The 27,985-nt window shown below is 38.5% G+C and overlaps 1 protein-coding gene across 1 annotated transcript; it reads right to left on the reverse strand.

Annotated features, from left to right (window-relative positions):
- Positions 1-1,983: 1,983 nt before the first annotated feature.
- Pkc98E (Protein kinase C) lies at positions 1,984-27,758 on the reverse strand. Its single transcript, XM_034977805.2, has 19 exons — positions 27,404-27,758; positions 27,101-27,233; positions 26,635-26,749; positions 22,942-23,002; positions 22,415-22,592; positions 22,103-22,205; positions 21,454-21,601; positions 20,850-20,986; positions 19,307-19,385; positions 17,989-18,051; positions 16,068-16,145; positions 12,909-13,033; positions 11,191-11,423; positions 10,544-10,692; positions 10,026-10,078; positions 9,459-9,645; positions 8,443-8,579; positions 7,656-7,754; positions 1,984-7,451 (listed from the first exon to the last, which is right to left on the reverse strand). Exons 1-19 carry the CDS (start codon positions 27,498-27,500, stop codon positions 7,380-7,382), a joined length of 2,247 nt encoding a protein of 748 aa, XP_034833696.1. The 5' UTR covers positions 27,501-27,758; the 3' UTR covers positions 1,984-7,379.
- Positions 27,759-27,985: the final 227 nt, after the last annotated feature.

Genomic DNA, 27,985 nt, shown 5'->3' on the forward strand with positions numbered 1-27,985 from the left:
TGTAGAAATAATTCCATATTGCTACAACATTGATCGGAAGATTCATCAAATGAATACTGCTACAAGAGGTGAGCGACAGTCGATGCGCCCCAAGCGCACCGAGTTTTGGCCCATGGGCGAACATCGGGCGAATGTCGGGCGAACATCGGGCGAAATGCGAAAACGCACAAAATACACAACGTAGGACTAGAAGCGGGACACGTTTCGCTAACGAAGTAGGAACCGACTACGAAACTAGAGACATCGACACAACAGTGAAAACTTCTAACACTTCCAAAAACTTACTCGGTAAAGCACCTCGAACAAGGTTTCATATTATTTTCCATATTGGCGAGATTAAAAAACCTAAACTAGTGACGAAAATTAAGGACTAATATATTGTTTTGAACGGAAACTACGTCTAACTCCGCGCAAACACGCACGCACGCACGCAAGCACGCAACTATCACGAATGGGGTTTATTCAGTTTGCCTCTGCGGGCTGCTGTAAGACCTCGAACGGCAAATATATTCCATAAGTTCTATTTATAGGCAAGTTTCAAATCAAACTAATGCAATACACGCCTAATCCCTACCCAACACATATTACATGCCATAGAGCAAAACACTAAACATCAATCGGATTTTGATGAAATTTAGTGTAGAGTAGCTCATCCTGGAGACAAACATGATATTTTTATTCCATCTGTTTTTAAAAGAGAATTTATTTGCGTAAGTTTTGATATGAGATTTCAGTAGTCAACTCAATTACCAGTTAACACGGACTTAAAACAACAGTCTTTTTACCTTGAGACAATTCCTTTTCCTGGGATTAAAAACACCAATGTCCGTCTCTAGGATCGCTATCTCCGTACCAAATTTTACCAAATTGATTAACAATTACTTTTAAGTAAACTGTAAAACAAAATTGTAATCCTACTTGGCCTTGTTTTAGTATTAAGTCTGAAATGTAAAACTATATTATCTGTAACGCGGTTGATTACAAATAAATGAATAAATTGAATTTTGTCATTTAGCACCGTCAAAAGAAAACACCGACAAATAGACAATATTAATATGGATTTGCACAAAATAAACGAGCAAAACCAAAGAATATAATAAAAATCATTAGGACTGTTTTTTCATAAGTTAAACAAAAAGCCGTCCTCAGTCATACAGCTAGGCATTTCTCCTCCACAACAAATCCAATAGTTTTAAACCGTGATCCAAGAGTTTCCATCTTTAGCAAGGTTGATGCGCCTCGATCGCACTAAGTTTTGGCCCACGGACGAACTTCGGGCGAATATTAGGCGAAAATTGGTCGAACATCGGGCCATTTGTGAAGAACACAGAGCATTCAACCTCAAGAGTACGCATATACAAGGTTTTATACAAAATCAGCAAATACAAAATGGCGGGGGACACAGGAGAGAATGCTTTGTTGTGATTGGTGGAATCAAAAGTCACGTAATCAAGACAATGTGCGGAATGAGGGTACCGAACGGACGTGGGCCGACTTTTATGCTAAGCAATTGCCTAAGCTTGGCGATCGCGGGTGTCCTGCTATTAGGAGAGTAGGAATATATAGGTGGTGGTCTGTGGTGAAAAGACACAAAATACACATCATATGAAGCGACTAAGAAACTACGGACTACGGTACGGAACCTATTATTCGGGCAAAGGTTCTACTTGGATTGTATACAAACCTCGACACTGAAATAATTATTATACTGTCCTTTTCACAAGAAGTGATGTGAAAAGGATGACACTGGTTTATACCACAGACTAAATCTATGTACATCTCTTTCAAATGTGTTCAAAAAACGACAACATCAAATAATTAAGAGGCGGAAGAAAAACGTTACTACTACCACTTTTGTAAGTTACGCCGTACCTGCGTAGAAATCTTATTTTTTAACGGCGCCAATATATCTCAGCCAATCATAGCGCGCGTCCGTCCGCCATTGGTTGTTACTTACGCGCCACGTTTTGTACGCGCTCATTGTGAGAGAGATAGCACAAGTCTCTGTTGTTTTTGTGTTTAAAATCTTAACGTCAAGTAATAAGGTCTGTATTTCATTGGTGTGCATTCGGTTTTAGTCAGTATTAGGTTTTTGCCGATGCGACTTATAAAAGTGGTACAGTGCCTGGCAAACAACTTGAGTATAGACGCGAATGGCTGGCGAATGGCGGGTGCACGCGATTGGTTGATACGGCCACTTTCGCTTCCCGGATTCGCCAACTTTCTCTCACTACGCTGCTGCAGGCTTAAGTTGTTTGCCGGGCACTATAGTAATGTAACAATTTGTTAGGCATTGTCTGTCAAATCGATGGTGGCGTAAAATCTAAGCAACTAACTATACTTTTTGTATGTTCACTATAGTGGGAACAGACGGACAGTCTGAACTATTGGATTTGTGGGAGCGACTCTGTCCAGTGCGCGTTAAAGTTACCAATATGTACAACAATCAACCGCTCCAACACTCTCCACTTACAACTAGCAATATTTTCTTAAAATATAATTTTACCAACAATTTAGGTTCTGGCCCTTATATTATACATATCTGCTTTATTTATATTTATTAAATTATTACTCTTAGGCACAACGCATACCTTCGGTGTGAAGAGTAGCCAAGGTGCAGCTTTATTTATAACAACAAATTCAGATTAATTTATTTATTGTGACATAGGCTTGCGCTTGACGACAATCATGCCCAAAAGCAATGATGAGCTCTAGGTTGGAGGAGCGCACTTGCCTAGAAGATGCCCATTTACTTTTGCCTTGAAGATATTCAGATTATACGTGGCATTAAAGACGGACGTCGGAACCTTAGCGGTTCGTATCAAAACGTTTAAATTTACTATGAAATACGGTTGAAACCGATATGATAAAGCTGATAAGTTGTTATCAATAAAGACGCTTTGCTTCCGCTTCACTTAACTCTGCAAGTACGCGTTGCACTCTATTTGCCACTTGATATAAGTTCAATTCGACGCAACGGGAGATCATATTATGCAACTCAAACATTATATTTACACGGTAGTGTTTTACTTGTTTAAAACAATATGGAGGACAATTTTAATCACTGACGGCCTAATATCCGTAATCCGTATCTGTGATCTGTCGGTAAGTTACATAGCAACGTTATTTGTCAAAAAAGACCATACAATTTTCAACAAATAGCAACCTTGCTAAGTAACTTATCAACAGATTACCGATAGGATTTTTACTATTAATAATTCCTTCCAAATCCTTTTAACTTTGAATTTGGAAGGAATTATTAATTTTCGCCGTTAAAGGAAATCACAGGAATACAATCTTGGTCACATTTGCATTTTATGAGAACAATTTAGTGTATTTTAACGTGATTTTTCAAATCAAATTAATACAATTAATTGAATTGTTATAGTGAATATGAATTTTGTTCGGAATAGGCATTCTATATATTTTATTAAATAGTTGAAAGGTTTTATCCAAGTTGTGTGGGTGTTGAATTTTTACATAAACTTCCAAAATATTCAGTAATATCAATATTGCTAATATTAACCTCATAAAAAGACGATCACCTTAAAAACCTTCATAAAATTGATTAAAGATGTCCTCCAACTGTCCCAACATATAAAACATGAACATGAGCGTGAAATTGTAATAGTTGTTTTCCCGCAAAGAAATGATTTTATCTTAGTAGTACAATCGATATATTTAAAAAAAATATTAAAATAAAAAAATGGCAGACTAACAATATTACTAACTGTTTTAAAAATATTACCTACGCAAACCTCGAAATCTCTGCGTCCAGGCTAGTTTTTTTTAAAATATATTTATATTCAAATAAATTTTTACAAGTGCGTTTGAATCGTCAAAATAATTTACCACTGTTCGGAATGCCGTTCCTACTGAGAAGAACCAGTACAAACACAGCGGTTGCTCTTTTCAAATGTTCATCATTATCATCATGATCAACCTATCGCCGGCTCACTACAGAGCACGGGTCTCGTCTCAGAGTGAGAAGAGTTCTGGCCATAGTCCTCGCTGGCCAAGGGCGGATATTAGCAGACTTCAATAAAAAATTGTATATTCTATTGTATTCTAAAATAGGGTTAAAAACGGCAGATTAACCAAATCAAGAAAAGCGACCGTAATAGCTACGCGGCCGGCTGTGCGTGCAAGCTACTTTATGCCGTATTGCTACGCGCGAGAGCTTATTTTGCTCTAAACATGTTCACTGTGTCGACAGCGCGTGCGATTCGAGCAGTATCTATATTACGTCTAGTGAATTACTATTGTTTCTCACATTTCAAGTTGATAATATTTTTATTATTATTTCAAAACGAAAAATAAATTAAATCAAACTATTTTTCGATAGTACCACTGAGCGCAAACCGTTCTGTTGCGGGAAAACAACCGTTACAATTTCATCCTGTATGTTCATTTAGTCTAGCGAATTAAGTTATACTCTATCCATGGAAAGAAGGTAGTGTAGGGTTTTCTCTGTGATGTAATCCCATACAAATGAAAGAGCCAAAAAAACTCAGTAGGCGTTAACCGTTTTGAGGCACCAACCAATCAACCAATCACAAACATGTTCTCAAAAAACATTCGAAATTCAAATCGAAAATGTTTCCAAAAAACTTTAGAAATCCAATTCGACAACATAGTTTCATTTGTGATTGATTGGTGACTCAAAATAGTTAACGCTCGCTGAGTTTTTGGCTGCCATTTGTATGGGATTACGTAACAGAAAGAGCCATGTACTAACTTCTTTCCGTGGGGTACAGTATAAGGCTACAACGGAAAAGTTCGCGTAAAATAGGTACGTCACACTATATCCCGGCTAGTGAACGTGAACAGCATAATATCTAGATATCCTTACAACCTAATTCAACAGTATAAATAGTACTTTGATAATATTATGAAGTTTAATCGGGCAGTTCTACGGTAAACAATTGTTACTTTCTAGTGCTATAACCAACGAAACTTACTGAAAAAACACAATTATTTACCATAATAGGGTCTTGGACTGTAGTAATAAAATGTGATGTGATTTTGTTTAGTGGTAGTTTATGGGGCCAGAATTCATTATTAAAGAGAATATTTTAAAAAATTCTTAGATTTTTCGTTATTTTTAACATAATTAATTATTAACGTCACGCTGTACGGAAGGCGATTAATGACGTCATAATGCGTAAACTACTATTTATTTTTCATTTTTTAACATAAAAAATAGGTTCCTGCAGAAATTACTCTATTTTTATGTAAAAAAAAATTAAAAATATTTATCGTTTATGGATTGTGACGTCAGTAATCACTTCCGGTACAGCATCACGTTCTAGTTAAAAATGAATAAAAATCATGATTTTTTAAAATTATTCTCTTTAATAATGATTTCTAGCCCCATAAGCTACCGCTATACAAAACATCACATTACTTAATACTACAGTTCCTATTGAAATAATATCTGGCAATATATTATATGTATGTTCAAGGCATAATAAATTGTGTATTTATGCAGTATACAGCATTTTATGCTGAGTTGGGAGCTATACTTCGGCTTGCGCCACACATGACATGACACAGTTTATTCCGGCGCTTCTTCTGCTAGAGGTCTTTTGACTTCAATACTCAAGTATTACAGCCGCACTCAGTGTCGCTTAATTGTTACTTAAGGCATTGCTTATCCATACTAATTAATGCCTTAAGTAACGATTATGTGACTCTGAGTGCGGCAGTTAGAGGCGCCGGGTTAACCGTAGGTGTACCTGTCAATGTGTGGGCACAGCTTTCGTAGGTATAAATGTGTGGCACAGCTTTAAAAAAAAACGTTTTTTCTTTCTTTCAATAAGTAAAATGTCACCCTTTTATATCAACAGTCCCTAAAAGAAAGATTTTTTTTGTTTAATTCAATATTTTGACTAACATGATGAGAGAGAGTTACGTAAAAAATAGGTTCGTGATATCAAGTTCCGTGCATAGCCACCTTTACAAATCAGTAGCAAAGTTTACATAGAAAGCTCAAAAAATAAATGCAACTAGATAATGCATTTATTGATTATACGGATGCCCGGCGTGTGCTACTACGCTAAACATGAATGTGCCCTAATGCATTGTATTTTTTTTGGAAAAACCATATCTTCGCATTATTGCCTTTCTAATGAAACCGGTTCGGGTGGTTTCAAAGTCTATAACGGACATAGGTAGAAACATTTTTGTTTTACAGTACATAATCTATTTGTAATCGATAAATTATTTAGCAACGTTGTTATTTGACAAAATAATTATTAAGCTTATTTCACACTACGGGATATAAATTATATCATAGTCCGGTCAATATTGGCGTTCGGTAAAATTGGTACGAATGTTGGGAACGCCAATATTGACCGTACTATTTACTTGGCTACGTTGTTACAACTGTCAAAAATTGTATGGCCGTTTTTGACAATAAAAATGTAACTTATCGACAGATTAAAGATAGACTTAATATTGAAACCCGTTGTAAAAGGTCATTATGCCAGGATAGGTACTGTGACGTATGACGTAGTTACCAGTCATGGTGTGTTTCCTACTTCATGATAACAACAGTGAATAGGTGTCTAGGTAAACGCGTCCCATCTTAGGCCACATCATCACTTTCCATCAGGTGTGATTGTGGTCAAACGTGTGCTTATAAAGAGTTTAAAAAAGTTAAAACAATATAAAATGTAACCACTTTAAGCGGTGGTAGTATATGGCCTTAGCTGTAATGTGCGACTTGCATTAACCAAATCGAAAATCTTTTTTGGAATTCTTTAAAATAATATGTTTAGAGACTGTTGATATAAGCGGCATGTTATGTAAAACCCAATCTCGGTACAAGTGAAACAACGAAATATTAACATACCGGAGTTCAATCGGCAGAAATCTCCAGACGCGACAGTCATGTATAGTTGCGACAAACGCGACAGTCGCATGTAATTGAAACGACGCGACAATCGTGTACAGTGGCTACAACGCGACAATCGTGTATAGTTGCGACCACGCTACACTCGTGTGCTGTTGCGACGACGAGACAATCATGTAGTTACAACTACGCAACAACCATGTGTAGTTGTAACTACGCGACAATCGTGTAGTTACGACAACGTAACAGTCGGATGAACTTGCGACGATACGACCCGAACGCGCGACGGTCGTATGTAAGTGTGATAACACGACAATCAGATGGATTTGCGACAACGTGAAAACCAGGTGTAGTTGCGAAAACGCTTCAGTCGGACGTCCTTGCGAAGACGCGACAGTCGTAGTTCCTTGCGACGACGCGACAATCGCGGGTAGTAGCGAAAAGGCGACGCGACGGTCGGATGTACGTGCGTGTACTTGCGACAATGAATGATACCGTGACGTGTGGCGCGACGGGCGCGTCTTCAGGCGAGCGGCACGGCGGGCGGCGTCGGGTTGAAGTCTTGGTTCACGAACGAGAAGCCTTTGAACTCCTCCTGTATACAGAACATATAACAGTAACAATGGACGACAGATACGACGTGAAGTGTACATGACGTTATGTATTACGGTATCTTGTGTGGTGTGTGTGGTTTAGTGTGGTAAGGTAAGGCGTGTTCCGGTGTGGTGTGGCATGAATGGGTTGGTGTGTGGTGGGTGTGGTGTGGTGTGTAGTGTGAAGTGGGAGTGTGTAGTGGTACCTGGTTGATGGCGCGCAGCACGTCCTGCGGCACGGGCGTGAGGCACGGCTCCTCCTTCGTGAACTCCGCGTCGAAGTTCGCCGCTTCGCGCTTGCTCTTCTGCAATACGGTTTACAATACGGTCAAACTCCACTCACATATCAATTTGGTCCATAATGTGTAAAGGTCATTCCTTATACGCATGGCTAGGATCTGGAGTACTCTTCCTAGATCAGTGTTTTCTGCCAATTATAATCCGGGTATCTTTAAAACAAGAGTGAATAGGCACCTTCTAGAGAAACGCATCCCATCTTAGGCCACATCATCACTTCCCATAATGAATTTTAAAAAAAAGTATATTTTGCGAGATTGCTTGGCGACAATCATGCACAATGATGAGGTCTAGGTTCCAACCTATGGCGGAGAAGATGTTCTTTTCACTCTTGCCTTGGAGGTATTTAGCTATTTAGGTAGCATGGCGCTGTTTAGTATCGATGGTATATGAAAACCTAAAGATCCTTAAAAAACCCTAAATACAGATATTGCGATTATAATCGTAATCACATATTTCATATCATTCAAAATAAATACAATTTTAGTATATTAATTGTTGTCTGGCATAAATAATGAAAAAATAAATTAATAACTGGCTAAGTTTTAGTTCTGGATCAATAAATAACAGAATCATCAACGTAACACGTTTGTATGAACGAGAGCGTATGAAGTGTAAACTTAATGTTAAGGGGGCAAGTGCTAGACAAGCTTGTAGTCTTGCAAACAGAGAGACAGAAAGTAGTAAACTCGCCACCTTTGGTCTGAAGGGCGGACGCAGGCGACGCTGCGCGAGCGCGTCCCAGTCCATGTCGCGGAAGAAGGCGTGCGCGCGGATGCCGGCCGCGCCGCCCGCCACGCCCAGCCGCCGCGACGGGTTCTTGGTCATGAAGCCTGCAACACGCACGCCCGTCACACCACACGCAAAAGATCCCTCCTCACACAGCTATAGGGCCGGTTGTTTCAACCTTTGACGGACACGTAACCTTTAAATATGGCGCTAACGAACGTAAGTAAAGAAAAAGCGTTGATTTCAGCATCTATTAGCGCTAACGTTCGTTAAAAAGTTACGTTTATGTTAACCAGTGCTGGCGCCATTGGTGATCGTCAAATCAGTTCGTAACTTCATACTTCTTACAAACGGAATATTTTATTTACAAATTATAATGGAACCTATTTAATTCAATGCTTTTAATGATAGTTTTTTTGAAGATTTTGTAAGAAAGAAAAAGTGTTTAATATGCGAAGTAGCAATATTAATAACTATGTATATAATTTAATATACTTTAAATGAAATAAGAAAAGGATACGGAGAAGTAAGTTAATTTTTAGGGTTAGTTTCGCAACCAAAATAACAATGACGAACAGTTTTTTGTACAATGAAGCAACGCACTTCAATTAACAGATGTTAAAGTTCGTCTACGTCCGTTAAATTTTAACGAACGGATCTTACGAAGACCAATGGTTTGAAGCAACCGGCCCATAGTATGCGACAAGGTCTTACTTCGACTTTCATTTATGTATTCAAGGGGCGGATCAACAAATTCCTAAAAGGCCGGCAACGCATCGGCAGTTCCTCTGGTGCTGCAAATGTTCATGGGCGGTGGTAATCACTTAACATCAGGTGACCCGACTGCTCGTTTGACTATCTCTATTTTAAAAAAAAGCTGGCAGACTTCGGTCAATTAAGGAGAATCCTGAACAGCACTGAGACAATAAAAATCCATATTATTGCCTTAAAAGTTATAGATATTAAAGAAACCAGTAACCTACCTTTGAGTATAGAGACAGCGTCCTTAGAAAGCCACACGGGGTACAACACGTCGTCGTGTAGGATAGACTCGAACAGATCGTCTTCGTTGTCCGCTTCGAAGGGAGGCTGTCCCGCCAACATCTCGTACAGTAACACGCCCAGCGCCCACCAGTCCACTGATGGGCCGTACTCTAGCTCCTGCAGGATCTGGGCAACACCAAACACCATTATGGATCAAAGAAACTTAGATGAAATAAATACCTCATTAATGAATAGCAGAAATAAGAGAGGACCCAAGACCCTACCTTGTACCATTTTTTTTAAACAGGTGCATTTTCCCGGCGACAATCAACGAGGCCAGGGTGAATTAGAGTGAGGGAAATCTCGGTTTGATCCTGAATTGACGTGTATCCTTTTATTTGTGTGCAATATATATTTAAAAATAAATCAATCAATTCATAGTGCACCATGTCCAACGCTTCTTTTAAGTCAAAATCGAAAAGCTTTGGTAAGCAAAAACAAATTTTATATAGAACTCAGTCAAACGCTTTAGATTAGTCAAAATCCCAAAGTTTAGGTCAACATACCTCTGGAGCGATGTAATCCGGTGTCCCACAGAACGTCGTCGTGGTCACACCGTCTGTAAAACATGTTATAATTACTACGTATATGCCTTTCTACCTCATAAACAATGAATCCTGAAACATCCAGCTCCAGGAAATTATCGTAGACTACTTTTTATCTCTGAAAACTTAAAGAGTTCCTATGGGATTTTTGAAAACCTAAATTCACGCGGACGAAGTAGCTCTGCATCTAGTAGAACATTATAGAACATAATATGAATACAATGTAGGGCAACTTGTTCGTTTCGGATTAATCGGATTGGTCCTAGCGCACATGTCTGCGCTCCGCACCACTTGACTCCGCTTCAGACCCGGTTTGTACTTAAGCGGAGCGGAGAGATGTGCAGTTCATCACCTAGTTGATCAATTAGATTCTTATTAAATGACGCGAAAAAATTATAACGTCATCTGATTAATCGACTGGACACATCTCTCCGCTCCGCTTGCGTGGAGAGCGGGCCTCGAAATTGAAGTGAACTCACCCAGTATACCCTCTTTACACATGCCAAAGTCAGCCAGCTTACAGTGGCCCTCGCTGTCCAGCAGAATGTTGTCGAGCTTGAGGTCGCGGTAGATGACGCCGTGCGAGTGCAGGAACTGCAGCGCCAGCGTCACCTCCGCCGCGTAGAACCTGACGATGAAGGAAAATCAAACTTTACAGGAGAAGCAAAAAACTAAATGAAAGGTTCTGAGACTTAGATATATAGAGCGCACTTCGACTTTGCTCAGACTTAAGTATTAGTTAAAACGAGACACATTTATGTCAGTAATATTACAATGTCTCGTTTTAGCAGAAGTCTGAGCAAAAGTCAAAGTGCGCTCTGTAGATCTCCACCTGAAACTCTATTGTAATAATACCGTTTTGATCGAAATTCCAAACATTGGACTCAACTATGGCACAGTTTTAGATCGTTTTGCTTGAAAATGAGTTCAGATTTGTATTTAGTGGTCCTAAAACGTCCGGATTAAATAAAAAAGTATTTTGATCTTGAGTACTTTATCAATGCGATCATCTATAATTGTGGCTTGTCTAAAATGAGTCCTCAGTGTGAGGTATGAGCTATAAGTGTTTATAAAGTATGTCTTAATTGTGTCGTGCAATGTGATACATATTTATTTGCTACGTTACCTAGCTCGGGGCTCGTCGAACTTGCGCGCTCTTTGGATTTGGAACATGAGATCTCCTCCGTCGACGTACTCCATGACGAAGAACAGTCGCTCGGGGGTTTGGAAGGCGCAGTGCAGCGCCGTGAGGAAGGGATGCCGCGCCGCCAGCGCCAGCACGCGTCGTTCTGTTAGCGTGCACTCCACGTCGTCGTCCTGGATTATGGCGTCTTTCTTCAGCACCTTCACTGCGTACACCTACACACAAACACCATTGACACCCTGAACATTGAGTAAACTATAGTCGACGCATTTTAGACTGAGTCGTCGAGTTATCTGTCTGTTTCGCTCGCACTTACCTACGACCTGTAAGTACTTTGGTTTCAAAATATTCACCAATGAGTGATGATTACCCTTAATGGTAACAAGCCCCCGATTGTGTAAGAAAAACGTATTCATCGTTATCGTTTTCGTCAAAAAATTCTGCCCTTTGATTAGTTAATTCGCTGTTTACATTTTTTCACAGCCAATTAAAGGGCAGAATTTGTTGGCGATTACGGTAACGATGAATATGTTTTTCTTACACAATTGGGGGGCAGGTATTGAAGCCTCTTGCTTACTTCACTCACAAATGTAATAACGTTAGAAACAACCCGAAGTTGTGAGTTGAGGTCGGCGGGAGGCGCGGAATCTTTGTTATCATTTGAATAAGGCATTTGGCAATTTTCCGATGCAACTGTACAGCAACAAATACCTGCTTATAGTCACGTAACTCAAACAAATAGATAATAATGGCGATGAATTAGTAATCAAAACAGTTGTCTCGTCTAATCTATCGATTGGAGTGAGAGGTGTTTTTCATTTTCAGCGTCAATCTCCTCAACCCAATATCACTTATGGGAAGCTGTTTTAGTCCATGCTCATTACCATGCATTATCAAATATCAGCAGGCAGGATTATTCCCTCTTTCAAGTAAATGAAGATTAAACGTCAGTTAATGGCCGCTAAGCTTGTGAATATCTCTGTAATAGTTCAAAATAGAGATCTAATTTTGACCATCAAACGCAGAAAGGTCAGTTATCCGGGGCATGTTCTCAGACATGATCTGACATGACCATGATCTGACATGGTCTGAAGGAAACTGTACCAGTTTTCTTCAGACCATCATGATGGGCAAAATTGAGGAAAAGAGAAGCGTCGGCAGAAGAAGAAAGTCGTGGCTTAGAAACATCCGAGAATGGACTGGGATAACCACACTGGGATAGCACAACTTTTCCGTTTGGCGAAAGACAGGAAATACGGTATTTTACACCAAGCGAGAAAAAAATCTAAAAAATTTGTCTGTTCTACAAAATATTCTAAACGTACGGCCGATGATGCCATGATGAACTCCGGCTGTGACGTGAGATGGATCGAAGTTGTAATGTATTTTATAAGGAAAATGTAATTGTTTGACAATCCGTGTGACGTCATCACAGCTCATAAACCTAACAAGATGGCGGGTAGCGTTGTTGCAACGAAATTTGAGATGCAAAATTTAAATGCATTTTTATTGCACTTATTGATCGAATAACATTTTTGTAGTTTTTTTGGTAGTTCATTATCACTTTTAGATCAAATTAACCCACTTTCAAAAAAGGGGTAAAATACCCTATTATATGACGAGATGACGGCCAACCTCCAATAGTGGAGAGGCACAAGAAGATGAAAGCCGAAAATATATCAATTTCTTAAGGCACTCACCTCATCAGTGCCCTTCTTCTCGGCCAGCATGACCTTGCCGAAGGAGCCCTTGCCCAGCACCTTGATGAAGTGGAAGTCGTCCAGCGCCACCTTGATGCCGGCCGCGTCGCCCGCGCCGTCGCCCCCTACAACACCCGCACTTAACCTCCGCACACCGCACACCACCCCACACCCCACACCCCACACCCCGCACCGTGTTAATATCACCCGTATACCCCAAACGGCATGTGGAAAACACATTTTTGTTACATTTCTATCGCGTTTTAGCACAATAGTTATTTATGCTACAAGTGCGGCATGATGAAAATTACAGTCGAGGTGCAACGGTTAATACAGATTAAATAGCGCCGAAATTGTAATTTTCAATGCGCATTAGTATCATAAGTTTTACAATACATTTTAAACTAAAATCTGTAATAAGGCTGGATATATGTAAGTTAAACCCCGTACATTAATAATCGGATGATCTCGGCAGACTTAAAATAACTAACAAAGTAACAAACGCGCGCGGAATCGTAGTCTTATAAATGAGTTGTCATGTTATGACATATCCACTTACTAACTACTTGGTACTATAAAAAACCTCGATAAAGACTCCGAAACAGTTGTTCCGAGAGACAGCCATTATATTCCTGCACTAGTGCGAATATGAATATATCCGCACGGCCTTAAGACAAATAACTGTGTGATAATAAGATTCAGCGAAGGTCTTCTTCCGATCTCCCTATGAATTCCACCAAACCAAAAGCAGAATTCCGAGACGATTCACGTTTTTTAATCTATAACTATAGAATTGATAAAATTATTCCGGTTCCGATCTTATTGAACGTATTAAATAAGTAAAAATTAATATCTAAGTTCATCTCTGGCAAAATTAATGTGTTTTCCATATTATATTAAAAACAACCATCTGAATAATGTGCGTCTCAAAGTGATTTGTTTATTAACAGTTTCTTTTGCACTATTTTTATTTACGTTACTAAACTCCGCACTAATTTAGTCATGCATGACCAATATTATAGCAATTCAAAGACCATTTTATTCAAGCTTAAGTTTTAAGGCTTTTAATAAAAGAAATAATAAGGAGTTTATTAATACCATAAAGCTTGCCCTCTTAGCTTGAGATTTGCCACTATCAGTTATGACTAGACAAACGCTAGCAATAATAGGCTACTTGACAATTTTTTTAAGTTGATCTTAAATGGTTAATATTTGTCCTATTATATCAAAAAAATTAACACTATATTTTTTTGCGCCCTAAAAACCGTAAAACTTTAATTTAAAAAAATATTTTTCTTAGACAGGTGAAAACACTGTCGGCCATGTTTGGCCGATAGATTATCTGTGCTCTGACGTCATGCATTTGTAAACAACAGGATAACCCTGGGTTATACTGGGAAAACACATTTTTGTTACATTTCTATCGCGTTTTAGCACAATAGTTATTTATGCTACAAGTGCGGCATGATGAAAATTACAGTCGAGGTGCAACGGTTAATACAGATTAAATAGCGCCGAAATTGTAATTTTCAATGCGCATTAGTATCATAAGTTTTACAATACATTTTAAACTAAAATCTGTAATAAGGCTGGATATATGTAAGTTAAACCCCGTACATTAATAATCGGATGATCTCGGCAGACTTAAAATAACTAACAAAGTAACAAACGCGCGCGGAATCGTAGTCTTATAAATGAGTTGTCATGTTATGACATATCCACTTACTAACTACTTGGTACTATAAAAAACCTCGATAAAGACTCCGAAACAGTTGTTCCGAGAGACAGCCATTATATTCCTGCACTAGTGCGAATATGAATATATCCGCACGGCCTTAAGACAAATAACTGTGTGATAATAAGATTCAGCGAAGGTCTTCTTCCGATCTCCCTATGAATTCCACCAAACCAAAAGCAGAATTCCGAGACGATTCACGTTTTTTAATCTATAACTATAGAATTGATAAAATTATTCCGGTTCCGATCTTATTGAACGTATTAAATAAGTAAAAATTAATATCTAAGTTCATCTCTGGCAAAATTAATGTGTTTTCCATATTATATTAAAAACAACCATCTGAATAATGTGCGTCTCAAAGTGATTTGTTTATTAACAGTTTCTTTTGCACTATTTTTATTTACGTTACTAAACTCCGCACTAATTTAGTCATGCATGACCAATATTATAGCAATTCAAAGACCATTTTATTCAAGCTTAAGTTTTAAGGCTTTTAATAAAAGAAATAATAAGGAGTTTATTAATACCATAAAGCTTGCCCTCTTAGCTTGAGATTTGCCACTATCAGTTATGACTAGACAAACGCTAGCAATAATAGGCTACTTGACAATTTTTTTAAGTTGATCTTAAATGGTTAATATTTGTCCTATTATATCAAAAAAATTAACACTATATTTTTTTGCGCCCTAAAAACCGTAAAACTTTAATTTAAAAAAATATTTTTCTTAGACAGGTGAAAACACTGTCGGCCATGTTTGGCCGATAGATTATCTGTGCTCTGACGTCATGCATTTGTAAACAACAGGATAACCCTGGGTTATACTGTTGTTTACAAATGCATGACGTCAGAGCACAGATAATCTATCGGCCAAACATGGCCGACAGTGTTTTCACCTGTCTAAGAAAAATATTTTTTTAAATTAAAGTTTTACGGTTTTTAGGGCGCAAAAAAATATAGTGTTAATTTTTTTGATATAATAGGACAAATATTAACCATTTAAGACCAACTTAAAAAAATTGTCAAGTAGCCTATTGGTACTGATTCTGAGCACAACTAAATTTTAGAGTATTCGCATCCTCTTCTTATTAATGTAATATGAAAAGGACAGGCACAGTTTGACAATTTTGAATTAATTTAGAGCTGTCAAACCTCGTGATTTAAGCTGCTAGTCGCGAGCTTATTGTTTAAAATTGTAGCCTGCACTAAAATTTTGAGTATTTAAATGTAAATTTCATGTTCCGTCCCGTTTTAGCAATATTAAAAAGAAAAGGATGCAGATACTCTAACTTAAGTTTAGAGAAAGACAACAGAATCGGCGCCAATAATATATTTTGTGCTAAGGGACTTAATAACGTGTGGGCATGCACGTCTAAAATACACCTTTCAAATGGTTGTTTTGATCACAGAATCAATGTAGAACCTTCTTCGTAGGACCCAAATATGTCCTGCAGCTCGTCCCACGCGGACCTCCACACCGGCGCCTGCTTCGCGAGCGTTCCTACGTTCAGACAACACAACTTGTGCTAAAACGGACACACACACAAACAAACATAAACAATAGGCAAGTGTTTGTTAGCGATATTTAATAGTAGTAATAGTGCATGCATGTAGATTTTGAGATTTGGAAGATAATTCGTTCAACACGAATCTCTAAAATGAATTCATAAACAATTCTATCTGTAATCTCTAGATGGGTTACTCAGCAACGTTGTTATTTGTCTAAAATTGTATGGCCTATTTTAAGGTTCCGTCCCTGAAGGAAGCCAATTGGGTTTAACCGATAATGACGAAAGATGCAGAGATAGCTTGCATCTTGGAGACGACTATAGACTACCTACTCTTTATCTCGAAAAATCAAAAAAAATCCCTCGGGATTTTTAAATCCACATGGACGAAGTCGCGGATATCATCTATATATATAAAAGGAAAAGGTGACTGACTGACTGACTGACTGACTGACTGATCTATCAACGCACAGCTCAAACTACTGGACGGATCGGGCTGAAATTTGGCATGCAGATAGCTATTATGACGTAGGCATCCGCTAAGAAAGGATTTTTGAAAATTCAACTCCTAAGGGGGTGAAATAGGGTTTTGAAATTTTGTAGTCCACGCGGACGAAGTCGCGAGCATAAGCTAGTCTAGTATAAAATAATGCTTCTTATGATAGATTGTAATTCAGAAAAGACAAAGTAAATATTTGACATTAATTGTATTATTGTAAAATAGTCACTAATAAATCATGTATTGACATAAATTATTATGACAAAAGTGAGTGGAAGAGAAAGTGGGATGAACGATAAGAACAAGTTATTAATAAATCCTTCCAAGTGGAGTAAATATGAATGCAAACTGTTACGTCATCCTTTTACAGGAATATTAATTTTAGGTTAGAAATCATAGAGTGAGGTTTTTGTCTCATTTATGACACATTTTCCTTAACTACGAGACATCTATCGTCGTGCATTTTCGTGTTATGTCAAGTAGGTTGTAGTATCGCCAACAAACACAAAACAAAGAAGTAACCAAACAAGCAACCAATAATAACGAAACAAATAAAAAAAAACTAAACAGTACCCTCAGTACGACTTTACACAACTCGAGAACATAGAAGATCAAAACATTATGGTTATAGTAAAATGGACTTAAAACTGATTGTTTTACAGATGTTTTTTCAGTACATATTACGATGTTTCGATCGAACATTCGATCGATCGAATTCGAATCTTAAAGCAATAGCGTTTAGGTCAATTTTGCATTGACGTTACATTGTTTCTACACTCGAATTAATATTGCAACGTTGTCGAGATGTGTAAACTTAAACTAACGCTATATCCAAATTGGCAGGCATTCTGGCACAATTAAACAACTTTTATTAGGTCTGATCCCGGGGACACAACTTCTGATCCCGGGGACACAACTTCTGATCCCGGGGACACAACTTCTGATTCCGGGGACACAACTTCTGATCCCGGGGACACAACTCTAACTTTTCAGAGTTTTGTGCGTTTTAAGTAAATTAAATTTCCGAAAAACATCGTGAGGAAATCGTGCATGCCTGTGAGTTCTCAATAATTTTCTCAAAGGTGTGTGAAGTCCGCCAATCCTACGACTTCATGATATAATTCCAAGTCCCAATTCCTCAACCTTGATGATGCAGATCAATGCATCTCTTAAAGAGATTTTAGCTCTTATTCAAACCAGACGAACAGACTACAATAGTATGGTCGAACAAGTAAATTTGAGTTGTATTGCGACAGCTAATTAGGAGTTAGCGTTAGGCTACAGGAAGCAACACCCGCCACCGAAGCCCCCAGGCAAGTAGTGGACAAAGTATCGACCTTCGTAGCACGTGAATATGTCCTGCAGCTCCGCCCACTCCGACTCCCACGGCGGCGCCGCACCTGCGCACGCGCACACTACACGCTACTGACGCTCACTACTACGCGTCACCAAACTTTATATTTATTTATTCAGATACAAGTTAGCCCTTGACTGAAATCTCACCTGGTGGTAAGTGACGATGCAGTCAAGATCGAAGCGGGCTAACCTGGATGGGGTATAGCAGTTTTTAATAAACCCATGCCCCTTTGGTTTCTACACGGCATCGTACCGGAACGCTAAATCGCTTGGCGGCACGGCTTTGCCGGTAGGGTGGTAACTAGCCACGGCCGAAGCCTCCCACCAGACCAGACCAGAAATTTAGAAATTATAAACTTCCTAATCCCTGTCAGGAATCGAACCCGGGTACCTCCCATTAATAAGACCACAGCGCTTACTACTGCGCCAGGGAGGTCGTCAAAAACTTGGAAGGGTCGTGATAAGGTCCACTTTGTACGCCTGATATCTTTACATTGGCCGTCGGCACAAGCTATACTCTATCCAAGGAGTCAAGTTGGTATAGTGCTCTCTCTGTTTAGCTCTATTATTTGTATGGGTATGTAACAGAGAGCGCTCTATACTATAGTTGGGTCATTACGAACGTGCGAACTGGGTCATAGATCATTTTTATTAATTTTAATACAGAGCTTGCTTCAGTCTTCGCACTGCTACTCTGATGATACTTAAGTTAAAATAGACTACCGCCCAGTTTCGTGATGCGATCTGTGCTTGTGAACGAGGGTATAATTTATGACAAATCAAAAACAACAAAAAAATAACAATCAAAATATAGGTAGGGAAATAAACGCATAAAAAATCACTAGAATAATCAAGTCACATCAAGAAGCAATAATTATAATCAAATCTAATTCACTATTAAACCTATATAACCTACCACAGTAACTTCAAATCAATTTCGGTGCTGACTAAAATGACATCCAATAAATAATGTAGGTTGACTAATTCTGTTGTATACAATCTCTAAGCTTAACTAAAAATCTAGTGCTATCCTTGTCCACAGTAAGCTGTATGAAAGGGACAGAAACATATTTAGACTTATCATTGTAGTTTGGTCTCAGAACTTGTGTACAATAGAATTAGATATTAGCCACAATGACTGCTTCACTTTAAACTAAGCTAAATTGACAGATCTAAAAATATTGCTACCGCTTTCACATTATTCCGTAAGGAAAAGGATAGCACAACATTTAGACCTGTCAATTTAGTTTAGAGATTGTGTTCAACAGAATCAGCGCCAATATACATGTTGGTACTCACTCTTGTCCTGTTTGTCTGGATCCTTGCCGTCCTCGGAAACCAGGTCCGGAGGGCCTTCCAGAAGGGGTGTGTTTAGGTACTGGAAAATAAATATATCTTATTTAGTTTCCATATTATCTTAATATACAAAACACAAAAAATGTTGCTACCTGTCTGTTATAGACTTCGAAACCAACCAACCGTATCCCCAAACCAATTCCATTAGAAAGGCAATAATGCGAAGATGATTTTAGACCACAAAACAATGCATTAAGCACATTCTTTTCTTAGTGTAGTAGCTCATACCACTTCTACTACCACACCCACTTCTATCTTAGACTGAATCATCACTTACCACCAGGTGAGATGGCAGTCAAGGGTTAGTGAATTTAAAAAAAATTACTCATGATAGGTTAAACACTTAAATAAGATTATCTCTTTGTTGACATTTTCGGATTGTCATACATTAATAGGCTACTTGACTCATATCTAATTTCGTCCAATAAATGATTATTTATTATAGTATTTTGCTTAAGACAACGAAATATATCAATAACAATTATTAAAAACGCAGGATGGATATATAAATCCAATTTAAAAAAATACAGTTTTTATTTTTATTTGAAACGCAGAAAACGCTGTCAGCCATAATGTGACGTCATTAAATATGTAAACAAAGAAATGTCATCCCTATGTCACGCGGGGACTAACGTAGTATCCATATATATAAAATTTAAAGTCCTGACTAACTTATATATCAACTTTGGGAGGTTATGCTGTTGTTTACAAATGCATGACGTCAGAGCACAGATAATCTATCGGCCAAACATGGCCGACAGTGTTTTCACCTGTCTAAGAAAAATATATTTTGTAAATTAAAGTTTTACGGTTTTTAGGGCGCAAAAAAATATAGTGTTAATTTTTTTGATCTAATTGGACAAATATTAACCATTTAAGACCTACTTAAAAAAAGTGTCAACTAGCCCATTAGCAAAGCACCACACCGAAGGCGCAGCGTTGGAAGACCCCCCACTAGGTGAACGGACAACATCAGACGAGTCGCAGGGAGCCGCTGGACTCAGGCGGCGCAAGACCGTGGTGTGTGGAAGTCCCTACAAGAGACCTATGTCCAGCCATTGACGTCTATCGGTTGATAACGATGATGATGAATTAGCAAAGCCGTCGCTTTTGCTGTTAGATTTTGCATACTTATTGCTGTCTTATACTTATCTTGTATCTAAGTGATCAAAGGTTGAAAAGTCACCTTGGAGGCGCGCGGTCGGGGGTTCTTGTCGGGCGAGATGCCCATCTCGTTGAGGATGGCGGCCATCGCCTTGGTGTTGATGCCGCAGTTGTTGGCCACGTTCTTCTGACACCGTTTGTGGACGTTCATAGAACACACTACAATAGTCACCTTGGAGGCGCGCGGTCGGGGGTTCTTGTCGGGCGAGATGCCCATCTCGTTGAGGATGGCGGCCATCGCCTTGGTGTTGATGCCGCAGTTGTTGGCCACGTTCTTCTGACACCGTTTGTGGACGTTCATAGAACACACTACAATAGTCACCTTGGAGGCGCGCGGTCGGGGGTTCTTGTCGGGCGAGATGCCCATCTCGTTGAGGATGGCGGCCATCGCCTTGGTGTTGATGCCGCAGTTGTTGGCCACGTTCTTCTGACACCGTTTGTGGACGTTCATAGAACACACTACAACAAACAAAATAATTAATTAAAACAGACCAACCATAATGAAGATAAAGACATTTTTTTCTGAAGTTCCATCTTTGATAATATTTAAGAAAACCTGTCAAGTGCAAGTCGGACTCGCAGACGAAGGGTTCCATATCCATCATACAAGATATAATACTATGTACTTTTGAAGTGAAAACTTCCTTAGTACCATTGTGAGTTGAAACTTCATCAAGCGAAAAAGCGACACTAACGCATTGGCTCTGCTCTGGTGCTGCAAATGTTCATGGGTGGGGTAATCATTTAATCAGATGATCTGACTGATCAATGATGAAAATACTAAAAGCGATGATATTCAAAATGATGTTTATGTAAAAATTAACGACAATAATAATTAATAATCATGATCACGATATCGGTACAGATGTCAGTAATAATGATAAGGATAAGGAGATCGATATTGATGTTGATAACGAATCACTCACCCTCGCACTGCAAGCCCTGTTTGATGAGGCCGTAGAGCAAGGAGCCGCAGTGGTCGCAGAAGGTGAAGCGCTTGTAGGAATGTACCACGAAGCGATGCGGTACGTTCACGCTGAAGCGCTGGCCGCCAGACACTCCTACAGCCAATTGCTGTAGACGAGAACCTCTTTATACTCTAAAAGCTAACGCCGCCGGTTTGTTTTGACGGTTGACGCTGTGTATACTCGACGATTACTCTAAAGCGTTCGACTATCTCTCACGTAATCTTCAGAAGCTAGGAGCGATAAGTGTACACTGTAACCTCTGGAGATAGTTCAATATCATATTTACGTATGCCAAAACAGGCATATGGATTTTATGACTATAGGTACATGTTTATTTCGTATTACATCTGGTGTGCCACAGGGCTCACACATTGACCAGTGTTTTATAATATATTTAACGTCATGTCAGAAGTATAACAAAAACTCTAATTTACTATTATTTGTTGTCATAGTGGAAATATAAATACACATTGAAACATTCAAAGCTTCTGAGATACATGGACTGTAAATTGCTTGCTGACAGACAGACGGACCGCGGAAGCTTAGTGATAGGGTCCCATTGGCACCCATCGGGCACGGAACTCTAAAAAGCTGTGGTATCACTCACCTCCTCCTTCATGCCGGGGCACTTGGTGACGACGGAGGAGTGGCACCTCTTGTGCACCACGCATGTGCACACTTGACACTGATAGCCTTGCTTGCCGAGACCCCTGCCAAACACAATCATCGTGAATATAGTTAGGTATGTTCATTTTTATTCTGTAAAAATAGTGGGTTTTTATTAAAATATAGTATTTTACTTCTTGCAAGTCCACATATTGGTGACCCTGACGTGATATGAACAAGTTGGAGTTAACCCAAAAGTTATGCTCCTCCAGTTGAACCCTGCGCTCTGTTTGTCCTCGTGGCCCACACTCACCAGATGAACTCTCTGCAGTGGCTGCAGAAGGTGGGCTGCCGCAGGAAGGTGGCCATGAACTTGTGGCCGTTGACCTGGTGCACGCGCCGCCTCAGCGCGCCGCGACGCCGGTTGAACCCCGCGCCCTCTTTGAACTCGCGCCCCCGCACCGCGCGCGTACTTGTTGACCCAGTGCTCGCTAGTTGCAAAGTAAATAAAAACAGTTGAACACTTCCATATGACCTTTAAAAATATTAAAAACCACTACAACCCAGTTTCATGACAGGTGGTTACAGTGATCGCAAAATAAGAAGTCCAATCTGAAGTTGTAACATGGCAGTTTGCGTAGATCATAGATTAAGGCCGAGCGTACTCTGCATGCATTTTCATAGTAATTTGACTCCTGCGGATACGTACGAACACGCACGGATAATCCTGGTGTTCCAAATATTATGAGAGCGCGCAGACTGGATGAGAGTTAAATACTGACTATTTAGCTAATCACAATTTAAAAAGTAATATTTAAATAGGTATATTAGTTAACTTACGTTGAGAATTCCATTTCAGATCAATTTTTAGATGTAACTTTCCTTGAGGCTCTAAGTCCACCTAAAATAAAACATTATCCATTAAATAAGTAAGTAACTAATAACTATTTGCTTTAATTTGAGAAAAACCTCTTGCCACACACTCTTAGAAATACATAAAAAAATTATTTAGGCACTGATAAAAATATAACAGTTTAGTAATTTTGGAATTTAATTACAATGCTTCCATCATTTATTTGATTTTAAAGGAAATAAAATTACAAGTTCAAAAATCTTAGGACATTGCAGATTATGATACAGTCATGATCAACCTATCGCCGACACTACTATGCATGGGTATCCTCTCAGAATAAGAAGGGTAGTCTACCACTCTAGTTACAGTATAAGAATAAATAAGTATTATTAAGAGCTTTCTGTTGAATTCCTTAGTCAAAAACATAATAACCTTGGAAGATTGAAAAAGACTGCTGATTCAATAATATGCATACTTTAAATATACATCTATTTCTCAAAAAAAAAGTATTTCAAAACATGACCTCATTCCTACAATAAGGATTAATTAAATAGGACAACAGGAAAATACTTTCTCTTATGAATATGCATCCTAAAGCAAAAGGAACACATGAGGAAAATCCCAAATGACTGAGCCATGAGTCACAGCTGACTGATGCAAGAGCTGGGCCTATGAAAAACATTGACATCAATAAGGCAATCTAAATTTAAACTGTACATTTATTTATTTGATGTGGTTACCTAGATGTTAGTTTAGTTTAAAACTAACTATACACAAACTTACAGGTTTATAGGGTGACCGATCAATTGACAAAAAACAAATGACAAAGTTTCATTTCCCAAACAAATTTTGGCAAAATTATGAATTGTTTTATGATCGTTATAAAACTTATGTTTCTACAAATAATTCATTTGATAAAACAAATTACCAGACAAATTGTTATTTCATAAAATATCATTTGACAAACAATTGATTTTTTTAATCGTGTTAATTAGTAAAACAACATATCGCACTTTTTCTTGATAAAATGAATTGTTTGATAAAATGAACTGTTTGATAAATACTTTAAGAATTCACTCAAATCTTTTATATGTCGACCGGGCCGACAGAAGAGACCGCTTACTATAATGGGGGGTCTCTTTCAACCCAGAAAAACGGAGCCCCTCCTCCGCTCTGTCGATGGGCCCCGGTCGACGAGAAGAGACCACCACTATGGGGGGGGGTCTCTCTCATCCCCCCCGCTCGCACCATCAAGAGCGAGCGAAGCGAGCTCGGGACTTGGGGCACTCCGACTCGGAACGGTTAGGTTAGAAGGGTATGGCGGGGTCTTACAGACCCCGCCATACCCTTCGTGGGTTATTTCTTTTTTTACCACCCAGAAAAAAGGAGCCCCGCGCAGCGGGGCTCCGTCGACGGGCCCCGGTCGCCGAGAAGAGACCACCACTATGGTGGGGGGTCTCTTTCCTCCCCCCCGCTCCCACAATCAAGAGCGAGCGAAGCGAGCTCGGGACTTGGGGCACTCCGACTCGGAACGGTTAGGTTAGAAGAGGATGGCGGGGTCTGAGACCCCGCCATCCCCTTCGTGGGTTATTTCTTTTTTTCGCACCCAGAAAAAAGGAGCCCCATGATATTATTGATGCATTGCATAGGGGTTTGCATATGTATGCAAAACAGACTTTTTGTATGTTTTTTGTTAATTAGTTATTTTATCAAATAATAAATTTATCATCTATTATTTTGTAAAATCGCGAATTTGAAAAACAAATTATTTGGTGAAATAAAAAATTTTAAAAAATTTGGAAAGTTAAACATTTGTGAATAGAATATTTGTCAAATGATCTTTTGTAAAATGATATGTTTGCGGTATACGACGTTTGTGATTTGATTAGTTTTTCAAAAGTTTTTGGTGAACTGATAATTTGTCATACGTTTTTTGTCATTCATTAGTGAACCGGTTTATAGTTATACTATTAAGGGATGATTTATGCCAGCACGCGACGGGCGCGGGCCTCATCATGTAGATAATGGGTTCAGTTTTATAATATCAAAGTACTTCTGAAATCTTTTATTTTACGGGAAATGGCTATGACCATACATACCAATTTGAAATAAGGTTGCACAATAAGTGTGCAATCTTATTTTTCAGGCTGTTTTTGAAGTGCTTATTGCAAATCTAGTATGTCTAAGTACTAATTTTTTTATATAGATGCCACTCAGGAATTCAGTGCTGGGCCTATGTCCCTGATTTTGTATAAAACATTATTACATGGCATTATAATGTGCTGTCAAGCTTTAGACCAGATCAATGAGCCTTAGCACAGTAGTTCTGGATGACTAATGTTTTAGTTCTATCAATTTAAGTTCATTATATAAACAAAGCATGATTCTGTATATATAAGCTACTAGATGATGCCCGCGACTAAATCCATCTGGATTTAGGTTTTTAAAATCCTCTGGGAACTCTTTGATTTTCTGGAATTAAAAGTAGCTTATGTCCCACCCCGGGATGCAAGCTATCTCTGTACCAAATTTCACCAAAATTAATTAACCAAATGGGCTGTGAAAAGCTAGCAGACAGACAGACACTTTCGCATTTATAATATTAGTATGTATAAGGAATTTGTTAGCTAGGAGGTTATTTGTAAACATACTATTTTAAGATAAGTAAGATTACCAGAATTCTTAATAGATTATGTTTATCAATTGAATCAAAATAAATATCATAAATAGAATCTTCATCTTGATAAGATATTAAGTATTATATTTTCAGTCTTAAATCTAATGTGTAAGCAGAAAGTCACATAAAGTGAACTAACTATAAATAAATTGAGTTCTAAGAGTGAATGTGTGAATAAGTCCCGCAAATTGCTAATGCGCGTGGCCGCCATTTTAGTTACGTCAGCACTAGACTGAAGTTTCGAGCTGATGGTATATTTTTACTTAAATATACGTCAAATGACGTCATTTTGATGTTAATGAGACATGGTTCCAGCACAATAGCAATTTGCGGGACTTATATCCCTAGGACTTTGGGAGTGAGCTTCGGCAGCTGAAGTTACAAACCCAGCAGGTAAACAAAAGCTACCTTCAGTATTTAATTTGGCATGTTTGAAAAGAAAATGATGTGTTTAAAGAGTAACTTCTTTCTGTGTCATGCACAGTTTGGAGGTTTTTATTTTTAATAATATATAGACTAGTGCTTGGCTGCAATCATTTTTATTTGTACCAGAGACATTTGCAATAAAGAGAAAAAAGTAAGTAAAAGTGGACATGGCATGGGCAGCTGGAAGAAATTTCTGTTAAGAGATAACCATTTCCAATATAACTTCATTTATTACAACTATGTAACTACAATTTTGGTGCATGAAAAATAAAAATGTTAGCACTTATCTCTATATAAGAGATCTCTACCAGTTAGACTTGCTGGCAAGTGATGATGCAGCCTAAGATGGAGCTCAATTTCCTAGAAGATGCCAATTCACTCTTGACTTGAAGGTATATTGCAATTGACAATATTGACATATATATATATTATAGTGTATTGACAATATATTAATTTTTATTAGATCATTGTCTTAGATCAGCTTCTTCAGATGCATATTTTAAGTTTTGATAACTTGTTATATTTGTATCTTTTATTTTTTTCTGTTAAACAATCAACTTAAGAAGAGAAAACTCACCCAAAAGTCTGTGGCATCTTTATCTCTATGCATCAGATCTTCAAAAGGAATAGTGCAGTTAGCTACAAAGTCGTCGGGAGGAATGGCCGCATCGTGGAATACTGTGAAGCCCAGGCTGCAAAATATAGTTAGTTAATAACATGTGGGGACAATTTGTTCTTGTTTATCATAATTGTTAATTAGAGGTTCATAGTAGGGAGGTTGTTCGTGGCTCGTGGTTGTATGAAACTTGTTCGTGGCCATATTTATATTGTTTGAAGTAAAATGATGTTTACCAATTATTGCTATAACAGGATAAAATCGAATTTTTGTATCGAAGTAGTTAAGACTGCTTAGAGTAACAACAGCTCGTATTGTATTTGTACAAAGTATAAAATATTTTTGTAATATTGTTGAGTACAGAAATCATTGAATTATGTATCGAACTGCTGCAAATCAAATGGCTATTAGTTGTAACAATACTCACTTGGTAGCATTTTGCACTTCATGTATAAATGTCTCGTTCCACACAGGGTCAAATGTCTTAGGCTTGGTGTTGGACCGGTCTAGATGGTGCTCGTCGGCGTCGATGGAAACGTACGGGTCTATGGGCTGGTCGTCTGCAAGGGTAACGCGTATTTACTAATAATACCAACACCCATTTTCGTAAACATGTAACACCTTTTCTATGCGCTAATATTGTTTGAACACGACTCCGAGAGTGTATTTAAAGCTGTGGTTCTCGTACGGGAGGGTTCGGTATGGGTTTGGATGTGCGTTCGGGACTCACCTGGTTTCCCGAAGGTCATGTTGTGCCGTTTCTGAAAGTCGGTCGGCCTGAGGCCTGTAGCCTCGCACACCTTGACCCGCACCGTCCCGCTGAACATGGCGTCGCCGGCCAACGAGCCCTATCACCAAGACCGCGCCACCACACTATCACTTGCACTTTTTAAACACACTTAAAATCATTGAAGATGCTTCATAATTGAAATGGAAATAGAGACTTGACAGCGACGAGATCGGCCATGGATGGATTTATTTTCTCTTTGGCCTCAACTAGATTCCTATTGGCTATTGGATTCTTATAAAAAATATAGAACGTTGCTTTTGGGAAAATTCAGGAATGGAATCGAATTGATTTTGACATCTTATTTAAAAATCTGTGAATTAAAGTGCAAAACTGAAAAGCAATATTTACTAAATAATGTAGATACTCGTCTATAAGTACCCAATAATGTTTGTTAAAAATATAATTTCTCAAAAAAAACCCCTTCACTAAAATAAGACATAAGTCAGAGAGATTAATTCTAAACGAAAAAACAGTGATGGTCAATCAGTGTTTCCACTTTTAAACATTTTGCCCTATTTTAGG

Source organism: Maniola hyperantus, chromosome 18 (assembly GCF_902806685.2).
Source record: "Maniola hyperantus chromosome 18, iAphHyp1.2, whole genome shotgun sequence".
In the NCBI taxonomy this organism is placed as follows: Eukaryota; Metazoa; Arthropoda; class Insecta; order Lepidoptera; family Nymphalidae; genus Maniola; species Maniola hyperantus.

Coding starts and splice junctions, on each gene's coding strand:
- Pkc98E (XM_034977805.2), bottom strand. CDS start 27,500: ATGTTCAGCGGGACGGTGCGGGTCAAGGTGTGCGAGGCTACAGGCCTC. Junction 22,206..22,414: donor CACTGCAGAGAGTTCATCTG/GTGAGTGTGGGC, acceptor TGTGTTTGGCAG/GGGTCTCGGCAAGCAAGGCT. Junction 10,693..11,190: donor TTCGACGAGCCCCGAGCTAG/GTAACGTAGCAA, acceptor CTTCATCGTCAG/GTTCTACGCGGCGGAGGTGA.